Source organism: Mauremys reevesii, linkage group 7, assembly GCF_016161935.1.
Source record: "Mauremys reevesii isolate NIE-2019 linkage group 7, ASM1616193v1, whole genome shotgun sequence".
Lineage (NCBI taxonomy): Eukaryota > Metazoa > Chordata > Testudines > Geoemydidae > Mauremys > Mauremys reevesii.
The window spans coordinates 96,915,467-96,929,877 of NC_052629.1; the positions used below are offsets into that span (position 1 = coordinate 96,915,467).

The 14,411-nt window shown below is 56.7% G+C and overlaps 1 protein-coding gene across 2 annotated transcripts; it reads right to left on the reverse strand.

The window, feature by feature from the left end:
• Positions 1-1,353: 1,353 nt before the first annotated feature.
• Positions 1,354-14,408, reverse strand: OVOL1 (ovo like transcriptional repressor 1). 2 transcript variants are annotated; one of them, XM_039482501.1, is made up of 4 exons: positions 13,911-14,408; positions 5,217-5,392; positions 4,498-4,684; positions 1,354-3,800 (listed from the first exon to the last, which is right to left on the reverse strand). In XM_039482501.1, exons 1-4 carry the CDS (start codon positions 14,008-14,010, stop codon positions 3,505-3,507), a joined length of 759 nt encoding a protein of 252 aa, XP_039338435.1. In that variant the 5' UTR covers positions 14,011-14,408; the 3' UTR covers positions 1,354-3,504. The 2 variants fall into 2 exon arrangements, with proteins under 2 accessions (XP_039338435.1, XP_039338436.1); XM_039482502.1 differs by lacking the exon at positions 13,911-14,408 and adding an exon at positions 10,788-10,826.
• Between the last annotated feature and the right edge of the window lie 3 nt (positions 14,409-14,411).

Below are 14,411 nucleotides of genomic sequence, written 5' to 3' on the forward strand. Positions count from 1 at the left end.
CTGGGCGGTGACTCGGCCGTCCGGCCAGGCCTCAAGGAGAGTCCTGACCCATCGCCCAGCTCAACTGCTCCCATCCGTCCCTCCGCAGACGCCGGGCACTACAGAGTCCGCCCTGGCTCTCGCCCCGCGCGCTGCCTCCCGGGGCTTGTTCCCTGGCCTCCCGTCAGGGACAGGGCCCAAGCGCTGCCTGCAGGCCCCTCGGCGGTGCCTTTCGCAGCGAGGAAACGCCCAGGTGCCGCAGAATGGGCTAATTGGCCTCTCTAGCTCCCCTTAACCCTATCACTGCCAAGGTGAGATACACACCCCAGCACAGTGCACATGTGCCTCTAGCCTTTGATCATACACAACGGAGGGGGGGGGGCGGCAGTGGCTCTCACCCCCTCCCCACGCAGCTCATCTCATGGGCCAAGTACGGCACTGCCACGCTGTGCCAGCTAACCCTTCCACCGCTCAGTACAGCTTCACCTAGCACAGGGCCTGCAGCTGGCAAGCGTGCAGAGACCCCACAGCGGCGATTGCCCGCTCCACGGGGGGGGGGGCAGAGTTAAGGCTGAGTGAGCGCTCCCCTCTAATATCCATCAGAGTGGGGGGGGGGAGACTCCACTGCTGGAGGGAGGGGGGTGTGGGCACAGGGGTCTGCTGCACGCAAACAACCAGCTAATACCGCCAGTGCCAGAGCTGGGCAGGCGCAGGACACGTTACATTGCTAGCGGGCAGCGGCTCCGGCTCTTTGCACACCAGCCAGGGGGCACGCTGGCACAGAGCTGGGATTTGTAACTGGGGTGGGAGGAGCTAAGAGCAGGTCTTGGTGCGTTGGCACAAAGCCCCTGCTTTCCAGAGCCTGACACAGACGTCCCAGGCCAGCAGGGCCCGCTGCCGCCTTTCTTGTGGGATGGCAGCGCGGCTGGCGCTAGGCATTGCTCTGGGAAGGGCTCCAGCCGCCGTCACAGAACGCAGCCCTTGGTTTGCAAACCCGGCCGGGTCCCTGAAAAACCCAGCGGTCCTTGGACTAGCCAGCCAGTTGGCCACTCAGCGACTGGCCACAATGCGGGCGGCCTTGGAGGGGGAGGGGCTGCCAGGCTGAAGGAGTCCATGATGGGACCCAACCTGGGTGGGCTCATGGAGCTGATCCAGGGAGGGGGGGCAATACCAGGCTGGAGGGGCCCATGGTTCTGATTGGAAGAGTGGGGGGAATACCAGTGGGATAGCTGCTATCTCTGCTCTGGTCCTGGCTGCCCCCCTTTCTGTGGGTTCTGGTAGTATCCCCCGCCACACATGTAGTTTGTGGTAAGTGGGTGGGGGGAGAGGGGGCAGACAGACGCTGCATGTTCAGCTAGACAAGCCTTGGCCGGAGGGGACACACCCCTGGGCGCTGGGAGAGAGCTGCAGGCTGGGGTAGCCGGAGGCCGCTGGACAGGAGTGAGGAGCACAGCTCAGAGCTGGTTCAATTCCCTGATTTTAATAGACTCACAAACAGACAAAGATACAAACTCACAATTACTAACAAACTGGCTCGTTTCCCACAGCCAAACTGTAAACACGATCCAGGCCCTGGCACCCCAACACATCCTACTACACCCCTGCCAGGACCCACTGCCCCATGGCTGTACATGCAGGGGGTGGGGGACAGGACGGATGCAATTAGAGTAGCCCAGCTTAGTGGAATGCAGGGTCCCCTCTGGGGGGAAGCTCCCCACTAAGCTGGGAGCAGGTCCCTTGACCCAGCCTCTTGGCACTGGGGATTGGCAGAGTCCTCCAGTATCTACCCAAGGAGGAGAGGCAGCCACCTCCACCCCCAGATTAAAGGGACTGGAGTTAGTATGTGGGGGGAAGCTGGTCTTTGGCAGCGCCCTGCTGCAGTCACGGTGGGTCCACAAGAGGGTAGGTGAGGGGCGGGGGTAACGCAGCCCAGCTGCTCATATGTGGGGTGCAGACCATGGTGTGGGTCTCTGCTATGACACCCCCCCCCCCAGTGAGTGGATGCTCTGGGGCTGGCAATGCAGGGGGAGGGCTGGAATTGCCCTGAGCCTGGGGACCCCAATGCCCAGGTGTTTTGTGATGTGTAAAGGTGGTGTTGGAGGGGAGCAGGCAGGGGGAGGGGGACCTGGGGGTGGCTCTACCGGTCAGTCGAGCCACAGAAAGGAGGGCAGGGGGAAGACACAGCCTCCCCCTCCCCCATTAAAGCATTTGTGCCTCAGCCCCCTGCCTCAGGACAGCAGCACGAATAAGGCGGAGGATGGGGGGGATTCAGATAAATCCTAATTCCCTGATCAACATTCTTCAGTCACCAGGAGCCCCCCAGCTGTCCAGGTCAGTGGCAGCTCTGCAAGTGGGGGGAGGGGCATGGAGGGGCCTGGGGAAATGGCGCTATAGAAACGGAGGATCCCTCCCCCAACTCCTAGATCCATCCGAGGAGGCGTCTCCACCCTGAGTCAAAGCCGGTGCCCAGATTTTAACGCCATGGATATTTCTCCCAAGTGTGGTTGGGGCCCTGGAGTTGAATGAGCCTTGCCCCCTTCCCAGCCCCACCCCAGCACAGGTCTCCTGTCAGCCACAGAGAAGCCCGGGGTGGGGCCAGCTGGGATCTGTGATGTAAACGCCTTCCCCAAAGCAGCAGCAGCCCAGGAGCAAACCTCCCTTCACGCAGGAACAGCTGGGGATGGGACCGAAGGGGACTGGGAAATCCAGGGCAGAATGGTCCTGGTGAGATCAGTGGGGGCAGGGAATGGAGCCACCCCGGCTTCTTCCTGAGTGTGTGTGGGGGGATGGACAGGGATGGCACCGAGGTTGAGATGGGGGGGCACATGACTCCTGCTGCCCAGCCCCCTCAGAAAAGCACAATAGTTAAAAATCCTGTCTGCCCAGCCTGTGGGCAGAGCCTATGGGGGACTGGGCAGTGCCAGCCCAGGGAGGGTGTGGGGCACCCACACGGCCCACAGAAGGGAGCTGCCTGCATCTCCTCCAAGGCTTTGGGGAAGGAGCAGTGCAAAGTCAGTGCCCTGTGGATAGCTGGCTGCCCCTCGGGGGTGGGGGAGCATTGGGGACTTCTCCTCCACAGGGGGTGGGGGCTTCTTCGGAGCATTTGCCATGTGCTGCCCACGTCCCAGGCCACTGGTGGGAGGGAGCAGGCGGTGTCCAATCTCCAGGCAGCAGAGCTCAGTCACTGGTCTTGCCCCAGTGTTGGGTGCCCACCAGGGGCACTGTCTCCCAGGGGCTCAGTGCTGGATAGGGCCCTGGCCAGCCCCCAGGGGGCACTGTCGCCCAGGCACAGGGTGCCCTGCAGGAGGCGCTGTCTCCCAGGAACCGGGTGCTATGCAGGAGGCGCTCTCGCCCAGGCACTGGGTGCCCTGCAGGGGGCGCTGTCTCCCAGGCACCGGGTGCTGTGCAGGGGGCGCTGTCTCCCGGGCACCGGGTGCTATGCAGGAGGTGCTCTCTCCCAGGCACTGGGTGCCCTGCAGGGGGTGCTGTCTCCCGGGCACCGGGTGCCCTGCAGGGGGCTCCGTCTCACAGGTGCGGGCTGCTCTGCAGCAGCGTGGGGAGGGCACTCTGCAGGGAGGTAGCTGTCTTGCGCGAGGCCTTGCGCAGCAGGGGGCTGTCGGGGTGCTGCTCTCGCAGATGGAGCAGGTGGCTTTCCTGGCTGTCGGCCGTGCAGCCACACTCCTCACACACGTAGAGCTTGGCCCGCCGCTCCTTGTAGGCGTAGCGCTGCTGCACCCCATGGATCTTCTTCAGGTGCGACTCCAGCGAGCAGCGCTGCGTGAAGGCCTTGTCGCACAGGTGGCACTTGTACGGGCGCACGCCTGCAGCGGGGGGCAAGGGGGGGATGAAGGATTAGCACTCCCAGCGCACATTCACCCCTCACGTCTCCCTTTGTCTCCGGGGATCTAGCCCCCCTGACTCCCGCCTGCACAGATCCAGCCCCACAAGAGCCCCCACTGCCCAGAAACCCAGTAAACCCCCCCTTGTGTGTGCACACAGACAGACACAGCACCCCCCAATCCCAGCCCCAGGGACCCGTTCGTTCTACCAGTGCAGAGTGGAGAGGGTTTAAGAAATCCCCCAGAATCCTACATGTAGGGCTAAGAGGTGGGGCCTGTAGCCAGGGCTCACCTGTGCAGGTGCTGGGGCAGGGCTGGGGGGCGTGTCCCAGCAGGGGCAGGGCTCTCACCTGTGCAGGGGCTGGGGCTGGGGGAGGGTTGTCCCAGCAGAGGCAGGGCTCTCACCTGTGCAGGTGCTGGGGCAGGGCTGGGAGGTGGCTCTCACCTGTGTGGGCGCACGGACAGGGCTGGTGGGGGTGTGTCCCAGAAGGGGCAGGGCTCTCACCTGTGTGGGCGCGGGGGTGGGCTGGCGGGGGCAGGGCTCTCACCTGTGTGGGCGCAGGGGTGGGCTGGCGGGGGCAGGGCTCTCACCTGTGTGGGCGCGGGGGCGGGGCTGGCGGGGGCAGGGCTCTCACCTGTGTGGGCACGGGGGCGGGGCTGGCGGGGGCAGGGCTCTCACCTGTGTGGGTGCGGACGTGGCGTTTGAGGTCGAAGGTGTCATTGAAGCCCTTCCCGCAGTAGGGGCACAGGTGGCGCTTGACCTCGCTGTGACACTTGAGGTGCCGGTTGAGCATGCGCTGGTAGCTGAAGCCCTTCTGGCACACGGGGCAGGAGAACAGCTCACTCGGCCCCTCGCCCAACGTCACCTGCCGGGGGCGGGGATGGAACTGTCAGACATGGAACCCAAGGAGCGGGGTGCCCAGTGGTGGGGCTCTGTCTCCTTGCCCAGGCTCAGAGACACCCCACCACCATCTGCAGCCCTGAGGCGCCGTCCCAAGCACCAGATCCTCTGCTGCTCCTGTCCCCTCCTCAAACCATCCTCCACTTCCCGGGACACTCACAAACAGGGACCCCACCCCTCCCACAAACACCCCCCCCCAGTCTCTGCCCCCCAGCACCACGGGACAGCAGGGGATCTGGGTGTCAGGACTGAGGGGCATCGGCAAAGCTGTGTGGGCGAGGAGCTCAGGACTGGGACAGCAGGAAGCTGCTCATGATCACGCTCAGACCCTCCCTTGTACCCCAGCCACAGTGAAGTGTGTGAGCAGGGAGTTCTCTGGGCACAGACAGATCCTGAGGTTCCCCTGGGCAATCAGCCTGCACAGCCCAGATGGGCCACATGGGGTCCCTAATATGCACCCTTAACCTGGAAGAGCTCCCCTGGCCCCCAATCCATACCTTCATTTTGGGCCGCAGGAACCCATTGTGCTGCCCAGCTGGGGGCAGCCCCCCAGGGAGCTGGGCAGCCGTGTAGCTTGGATCTCGCAGGGTCAGGTCCAGGGGCATCGGATACGAGGGGGCTTCAGCCACCGAGGGCTCCAAGTCCTTGCCCAGGGCACAGCCCCCCAGGCAGACTAGGAGAAAGCAGAAGGGAGGGTTATGGGGGGGTTGCTCCCTAAGATCCATGTTGGGGGGTACAGGCAATGGAGGGTGGGAATCAGGCCCATCCCTCCAGGGCCATATGGGAGATGAGCCACTTTGGCTCCACACGGCCCCATGAGCTTGCAAGTCCCCCAGTGGGCCTCACCCATCATTCACCCGACCCACACTGTATGCAACAGGGGGGTGGTGCCCCAGCAGTGGGGAGTTTCCAGGGGATCCCCCTTCCCCAGCAGGCTCGCCACCCCACCCTCACTCCCAGTGTTCACTGTCTTCCCTCCCCCCACTGATCAGAATGGAACCAGGTCAAAGAGGCGCAAGGTGGAGTCACCCCCTTGGGGCAGCCATTGGCTTGTTCACACTCTCCCCCCGCACACACACACCAGAAACAGAGCAGCCACGGACTGGGGAGGAGCGCATCCTGGCAGCCTGGAGAGAGGGGGGAACCAGGCCAGGGCCATGGCAACACAGGAGGACCCCCCACCCATACCCAGTCCCTACCCCCCGAACCAGCCAGTCCCCCAGCTCTGCTGTAGATCAGAGCCAGCGCCCCCTAGAGGAGAAGGGCTGCCATATCCTTTTCCCCACCCAGATTGGAGCCAGTGCCCCCCAGAGGGGAACCTCCCTGTACCCCATTGCCTAGCGCTGCAGTAAACAAGCCCTGGAAACTGGTTCCCCGAGATGTTATTGGAAAGTCCGGCCCAGCCCAGCTGGTTAATTGAGTGTTTCCACCTGGGTGTCACCTGCCCCTGGGCCAGCGGGGGAGGGGGGTGGGGGGCAGAACTAGTCCAGCTAGCCAGTCACCCCAGCACCCCCCTCCCAAATCCCACTGCAGAACAGCCTCAATACATCTCCCCTGCCCCACAGGGTCCAGCCCCGCACCTGTCCAAGGCTTTTATCCAGCTGCCCATCACCATAGCATCCCGGCACCTTCTACAGGAAACCAATAGCAACACACAGGTCCCTAGTGCACTCCATGGAGTCTCTGGCCCGTCTCCCTTTACAGGGTCAGAACCCCACACGGGGAAAGGGGTGAGCACATTGAGAGCAGACAGGCTCCATTAAAGAGCCTAGGCTGGATCTGGCGAGGGATTTCCAGTGGCGATAGGGAAGCATTAACGCCCCTGGCCAAGACACTGGGAAGAGCTCAGTGGGAACACCGGGTGCAGTTCTGGTCACAGGAACAAGGGATCCAAACCAGCCCGGTGCAGAGAAGGGCTCCCAGGCTGATCAGGAGAGAGGAGAACTGATCTTACGGGAGGAGACGGAGCGAGCTGGGCCTGTTTAGCCTGGCCAGGCGAAGGCTGAGAGGGGATCTGGTTGGGTCTGTAAATATGGGGGGCAGGGAGAAGGTCTATTGAAGCTAAAGGACAGTGTTGGCACAAGCGCAAATGAGGATAACCTGGGCAGGAATCAATTGAGGCTGGAGATAAGAAGGTTTCTACCCATCAGAGGCCAGATATTCTGGAACAGCCTCCCCATAGGAAGAGTGGAGGCAAAATAAATAACACAGGAATGGCCACACTGGGTCAGACCAATGGTCCATCTAGCCCAGTATCCTGTCTCTGATAGTGGCCGTTCCAGATGCTTCCGAGGGAATGAACAAAACCAGGCAATTTCAAGTGATCCATCGCCTGTCATCCAGTTCCAGCTTCTGGCCGTCGGAGACTAGAGACACCAAGAGCACAGGGCCATTGATGGACTTGGCCTCCAGGAATTTACCTAATTCTTTTTTGAACCCAGTTATACTTTTGGTCTTCACAACATCCCCTGGCAATGAGTTCCACGGGCTGACTGTGCGTTGTGTGACGAAATACTGCCTGTTTGTTTTAAACCTGCTGCCTGTTACGTTCAGTGGGTGACCCCTGGTCCTTGTGTTATGGGAAGGGGTAAATCATGATTGTATAGACCTCGATCACATCCCCCCGTAGTTATCTCTTTTCTAAACTGAACAAACACCATATTTTTAATCTCTCCACACAGGAAAGCTGCTCCATCCCCCCCATCATTTTCATTGCCCTTCGCTGTAACCTTCTTAAATGCCAACATCTCTTTTTTGAGTTGGGGTGAGCGGAACGGCCTGCAGGATTCAAGGGGCGGGCGTCCCATGGCTTTCTATAGTGGGATTATGATATTTTCTACCTTATTACCTCGCCCTTTTCTAATGGGTCCTAACATTCTCTGAGCATTTTCGACTCCCACTGTCCCTTGAGCAGATGTTTTCAGGGAACTACCTGCAGTGACACCAAGATCTCTTGCCTGAGTGGTAGCAGCTAATTTAGACCCCATCATTTTGTGTGGATCGTTGGGGATTATGTTTTCCAGTGTGCATTACGTTGCACTTACCAACACTGAGAGCCCAACCCAGCTGAGGATGGAGCGGGATGCCTGTCTGTCAAGGGGGTGGGTGGCTGCGCTAGCAGGGCCTGGACACAATGAGGCAGGAGGTCCCTTTTATCTGGTGTTGGAGAGGAAGGCTGTGCAGGGTTTCCTAGAGCTGGTCAGACTCTGGGCTAGCCTGGTCTCTGGAGGACCGTTGAACGGCTGGGTCCTCTCCCTAGAGAACGCTTTGTCCCTAGCTTAATCTTCACGCTGGGTGACGGGATCTGCACGTCCCCAAGGAGTGCAGCGCTCACCGCAGTTTATAGATCAAATACGGGCTTTGGTGCAGCTGGGGCATGATCCCCTCATTGCTTTGAAAATTAGGGACCAAGGCTTTAAACTGACACCAGGAGTGAGCTGGGAGCCAATGGAGAGACTCAAGCGCAGACCTGAGCTATGGAGAAGGGAGGCAGTTGCTTTCTGTACTGGCTGGAGCCTGTGCATCGTCTTCACATGCGGCTTCAGTGAATTAATAGATACCAAGGCCAGGAGAGCCCAGTGTGATCATCTAGTCTGACTTCCTGCAGTACCCAGGCTACAGGGCTTCCCTGCATTAATTCCTGGCTGAATTAAAGCAGATCTGGTGCTGCTATGGGAGAGAGAGCGGGATTATCTGGACCTCTGCCATCGGAAGTTCTGCATTTTCTCAAGTCGTTTGGCAGCGTTTCCCCACCAGCTCGCACGACAACGGCCTGAAATTCTGACCCCTCCGCTAAAGTTGCTAGAGCTAAAGATAATAATTGGAGATATACCAATCTCCTAGAACTGGAAGGGACCTTGAAAGGTCATTGAGTCCAGCCCCCTGCTTTCACTAGCAGGACCACTTTTTGCCCCAGATTCCTAAGTGGCCTCCTCAAGGATTGAACTCACAACCCTGGGTTTAGCAGGCCAATGCTCAAACCACTGAGCTATACAGCAACAAGCACAAGTGGGCCCAAATAGCCATCAGAGGACAGTGAAGCACATGTGTTGCCTGACATAGAAATGTGGGTCTGACGTCGCGGCGTCACCTAGTCCATCAGTCCCTGCTGAGGCAGGACCAAGGAAACCCCAACCATCCCCGACAGGTGTTCATCCAACCTGGTCTTAAACCCCCCCCCCCCAGGACAGGGCTGCTCCAACCTCCCTTGGGAGCCTGTTTGCAGGATCAGGACCTTTGGGTGTAAATAGATTCCAAGGGCAGAAGGAACCGCTGGGATCACCTAGTCTGACCTCCTGGGAGGCGTAGGGAAGCCCTAGGACCTGCATTAAAGCTGGGCTGAACTGGAGCAGATCTTCTAGAAAGCCAGCTAGTCTTGATTTAAAAATGGCCAGTGATGAAGAATCTTTGGCCTGTTGTTCCAACGGTTAATTACCCTCACGGGTACCAATTAGCTCCTTATTGCATGGCTGAATTTGTCCAGTCTCAATTTCCAGCCATTGGATCTTGTTAGACCATTGCTAGATTGAGGAGACCCCTATCAAATATTTTCTCTCCCTCCCCTGGTAGGTAGTTATATACTGGGATCAAGTCATCCCTTAACCTTTGCTGTGTTGCGCTAAATAGACTGAGCTCCTTGAGTCTCTCACTACAAGGCATGTTTTCCAATTCTGTAATCATTCTGGTGGCTCTTCTCTGAGCCTTCTCCAATTTATCAGCGTCCCTCTTGCATTGTAGCCACCAGAACGGGACACAGGATTCCAGCAGTGGCCACACCAGTGCCACATACAGAGGTAACAGAACCTCCCTAATCCTACGTGCACTTCCCTTGTTTATACAGCCAGGGGTTGCATTAGCCCTTTTGGCCACAGTGTTGAACTGAGAGCTCATGTTCAGCTGATTATCCACCAGAACACCCCTCTCCCACACCTTTCCCAGAGTCCCCTCTCCTGTAGGTATGGCCGCAGTCTAGGTTCCTAGCTGTATAAATTTATATTTGGATCTGTTGAAATGTATATTGTTTACGGGTGCCAGCTTACAAAGTGATCCAGATCACTCAGTAGCAGTGACTTGTCCTCTTCATTAGTCCCCGCTCCCCGCCCCTGTCTGTCAGGCGCAAGCGTCACTAAGAAATGATTTTTTGTTTTCTGTGAGGTCCTTGATAAATGTAAAAAAGTACAGCACCAAGAAGCCATCCTAGTGGGACCCCACTAGAAACTCCTACTCACTGCTGAGTCCCTGTTTACTGTTACATTTCAGGACCTATCAGTTAACCCATTGTCAATGCATTTCATTGGCCGTATTGATCTGATATCATTCTAGGTTTGTTTGGGGGTTTTGTTTTTTTTTTACTTACAATATCATGTGACACCCAATCAAATCCTAACCGAAATCTACATCTATTACATCACCACTATGGCCTTTATCAACCAAACTGTAATCCCAACAAAAGAGATATCTAGATCCTGTCAAATGAACTTTTCTCCATAAACCCAGGTTGGTTGGCATTAATTATCTCACCCTCCTTTCATTCTTTATTAATAGAGCCCTGCATCAGTCACTCCCTTATCTTGCCCAGGATTGACATCAGGCTCAAAGGCCTATAATTGCCTGGGTTGTCCCATTTACCCTTGCAGAATATTGGCACAATATTCTCTCCTTGGCTCTGGGAGAGCAGTGGTCATAGAATGTCAGGGTTGGAAGGGACCTCAGGAGGTCATCTAGTCCAACCCCCTGCTCAGATAGAACCCAGGTGTCCTCAGTCCCAATGCCAGATCAGCTGGTCCCACACAGCTGCTTTGCTGAGCACATAGGAGAAGTTTCACATGCAGAGACAGCTTCCAGGAGCAGCACTTCCCCCTACACCTGCTGTGCTAACGGAGTCACTAGGACCCACATTTCTGATGCCCTTCCTTGAGCCTCCCACTCATAGCACATCATGGCCTGATTTAGCCATGCCATACTTCCCAGAGGGAAAGGTAGGACCAGGATTCAGCCCTCCCTCCACTCCCAGAGCTGGGATAGAACCCAGCAGTCCCAGCTCCCAGCCCCTGCTGCAAGTGTCTAACCTGCTCTGGTTGATATTTAAGCCATTGGCTCCAAGGGAGTGGTGCCAATTTGAAGGGAGACACCAAAGTAGGGCTGAGAGGCTTATCTGATCAGAGGGGGCAGCAAAGCCTGACCCATCAAGGGGATGAGACAGGGTTAAAGGGAACCAGGACCAGCCAATCAGTGAGTTAGTAATCTGTCAAGGGAGAAGTGGATAGAGCTGGGACCCAGGACTTGGGTTCAGTGCCAGCTCTGTTAGAAAGGGTAAATTTCTTTCCCTTCATTGGCTCTCTGTTTTCCCTCCGACATGCGACAAAGAACTCACACTGGCCCTGAGGACGGGGCGGCGGGGGCATCTAACTGAAATCAGGCCCCTTTGGATTAGTTAATGACCCAGACGGACGCCAGGTTCTGCCAGGAATCAGCAGGTTGGAATCCACAGACAGCTACTCATAGAGCATCCGGGTATTAATTACCAGCTAATTACAGACTCCAGGGCCAGGCACTCCCAGGCGGGGTGCTAATGCACACTCCCTGCGTGCTGCAGGGTGGGTCATGAGCCAGGTACTCAGCGTCCCGTTGATTTCATTGGGGGTCCTTGCTCACCAGCCCTGATTCCCCTCCCACCATCAGATTTACAGGTCCCCTTGCTCTAATCATCTCCAGCAGCCCTCGGGGCCTCTATCGCCCACTCTGGGAGGGGAGTAGGGTCTAGTGGTTTGAGCCTATTGCCCATCAGGGGACAAAAGACTCCTCTCCCCCCATTGGAGGAGCTGCGGGGGGACACCCGTCGAAGGGAGTTCTCCCTACCACCAATCTGGGGAGACACCCAACTCCAAAGGGTGCTCAGGTGGCACCAACAGAGGAAGGATCTGACCTGGACCCAACCAAAAACGAGTGACATTCAAGTTTACAGTCGAGTGCTTAAGGCACTGGACTGGGTTCTAGTCTCAGCTCTGAACTGCTGCCAGACCTGTGGCAAATCCCCTAATCTACCCTGTGCCTCGGTCCCCTGTCTGTAAAATGGGGATAACCCCAACAACCATAGATTTAAGGGGACTGTTAGACCATCTAGTCACCCTGTTCCCCCTGCACTGAGCTCAGTCACTTGTGTTTGACTAAAGCATGTTCCCGAAAGGCATCCAGGCTTCTCCAAGAGATGGAGATGCCTCCCCTTGCCTTGGCCATTTGTTCCAATGTTAATCACTCTCATGCTTAAACACCTGGGGCCTCCTTTCTCACTTGAATGTGTCTGGCTTTACCCACCCATTGGGTCTTGTTCTGCCTCTTGCAGCTAGGTTAAAGACTCTTCAGTACGCTATTTGCTCTTAGACACTGTCATCAATTTACCTCTCAACCTTCTTTTTGAGAAGTTAAACCGGATTACCTTCCAGCCAGAGGCCTGAGCTCACGTTCTCCAACCTCTGAGTTTAAGGTCTTTCTGGATCCTAGACAGGTTGAACAGTTAGAATAGGCTCAGCCTAGGATTTCTGTGCTTGCATAAGATTTTTTTTTGTTAAACTCCATTCAATCAAACTTTGAGACCATTCAATTAAAAAAACATTCAATTAAACTGGTTTCTAAAGCTCCGCTCACTGGAGCATTCAGCCAGCACCCTGCACTCACAGCTCAAAGATATTTCTATAGCCTCCAGAAGAAAAATGCTCTCCTAGTACCTGTCTAGCCCACCAGCACTGAGGTACCTGACTGTCTAGAATCTCCCCCACATGCACCTTAAGTGCTATCATCTGTGTTTTACAGTTGTGGAAACAGAGGCACAGGGGAGCTAAGTGACTTGCCCAATATCACAGGGGGAGTCTAAGGCAGAGTAAGGAATTGAACCCACATCTCCCAGGTCCCCTGCTAGTGCCCCAATCACAGCACCAGCCTTGCCCTCTACAATGTAATAGCTGGCAAAACATCCCTTAGAATTAAAGCTATGGCAGGGATTCCTAGTGGCTTGAGCAGAGTAAACCCAGGAGTCCTGATGTCTAGTCTCATCCCCAGCTCTGTGAAGGAAGTAGGGGCTAGTGGTTGGGGGGGGCTGGGAGTCCTGGATTCTGTCCTCTGCTCAAAAAGGGGAGTGATGTCTAGTGGTTAGATGGAGCCAGGACTCTGGGATACAATTAGTTCTGGTGTTCCTATCCTGACTCGCCAGTTCGTAGCACTGCCAGGCCCTCCCCCCTCACAACTGAGAGCCAGCATCTCCACGCACCTCCCAGCCCCTCAGCTAACAAACAAGCTAATCCCAAGAGGGAGTTTAAACATTAAAAGCCACTTCCCTAGCATGACCGCTGGAGTTCTGCATAACTGAGCTTCCCCCACTGCCTGAGCAGCCCCCCGCCTGGGGCTCCCCCGACTGAATGGCCGGGAAAGAAAGTGAAGAAGCTGGAGGCTGGCCTGGCAAAGATTCCCAGGGGAAGAGCAGTGTTAAAAAAATGCTGATTGGAAACCCTCGTGGGTCCCTATCGGGATCCTGGCTCCGGTCCCTAGACACACACACACGCTCTCATCCGCAGATCAGTTAAGGAAATGAGCTGAGTCCAAAGGTCACCCTCCTGGAATCCGACTCCCGGCACCAAGAAACCGCTGCAGACCTTTCCCTGCAGAGAGGGAGCAGGAATCACTGGCCCCCACATTCCAGCCGGCCTGGAGCTGCATGTCAGGGCAGTGCCATTACTTTGTGTGGCGAGCCCCACTCCCTCCAGGCCAAGCCACTTCACCTGTTTGACCAGCGCTGCTGTCCCCCAGCCTCCTGTGCCGAGTTTGGAACAGGTGACTTGCCACTCCGGCAGCAGGCACGATTCGGAAATAGGGACCGTGTGCCACCCACAAGCATTAATGGCAACATTTCGAAGAGCTCTAATCTCCAGCAAGGAAGGCTGGTCTAGTGGTTCGGGCTCTTGCCTAGAAATTGGGAGACATGAGTTAAAGTCCCTCTCTGCCGCAGGATCCCCCCCTCCCCGTGGGACCATGGCAAGTCACTTAGCCTCTGTGTGCTTCAGTTTCCCTTTCTGAGCAATAGGAATGATTTCACTGTCCTGTCTCCCTTGAGTGTTGTGAGGTGCTCAGATACCAGGTGTTGCGGGGGGGAGGGATAAGTATTTGCACAGATCTAGCACCCTTCCTTCAGTCAGACTCACCTGGTACATAGATCTCTCCTCTCTCTTCATCAGGCAATTCACTCCAGTTCCTCTTGCCCACAGACACACAGGATTTTTTCACTAAGAAAGCCCGAGGCATCTCTGAGCTCAGTTAAATTGTCTGGGATTCTTAAACAGGTCAATAAATAAATACAAGCCTTCTCCCTCTTAGCATAAAAACAGGGGGAAACGTTCACCCAGCTTGGGAAGGGGCCTTTTCCTTTCAAATAAAATAAAAATAAAACAAGAAATCAGCAGCAAGAGGGACTTCCAGGGAGTATGTGAAGTTGCAAGGAGAGCAGCGAACAAAGTTTCCTCCACGTTCTAGGGATGGAACGTTGCAACAAGCCAGGCCCGCAGCGTTCTGAGGATGGACCGTTGGGTCCTGGTCGGTTCACCCAGCGCTGTTCCTTCGCGCGCAGGCTGCGCTCTGGTCAGTTTCAGCCTCCCAGCAGGTACAGCCGCGGAAGTGGCGGAGGGGAAACAACCGGGGCGGGCTAC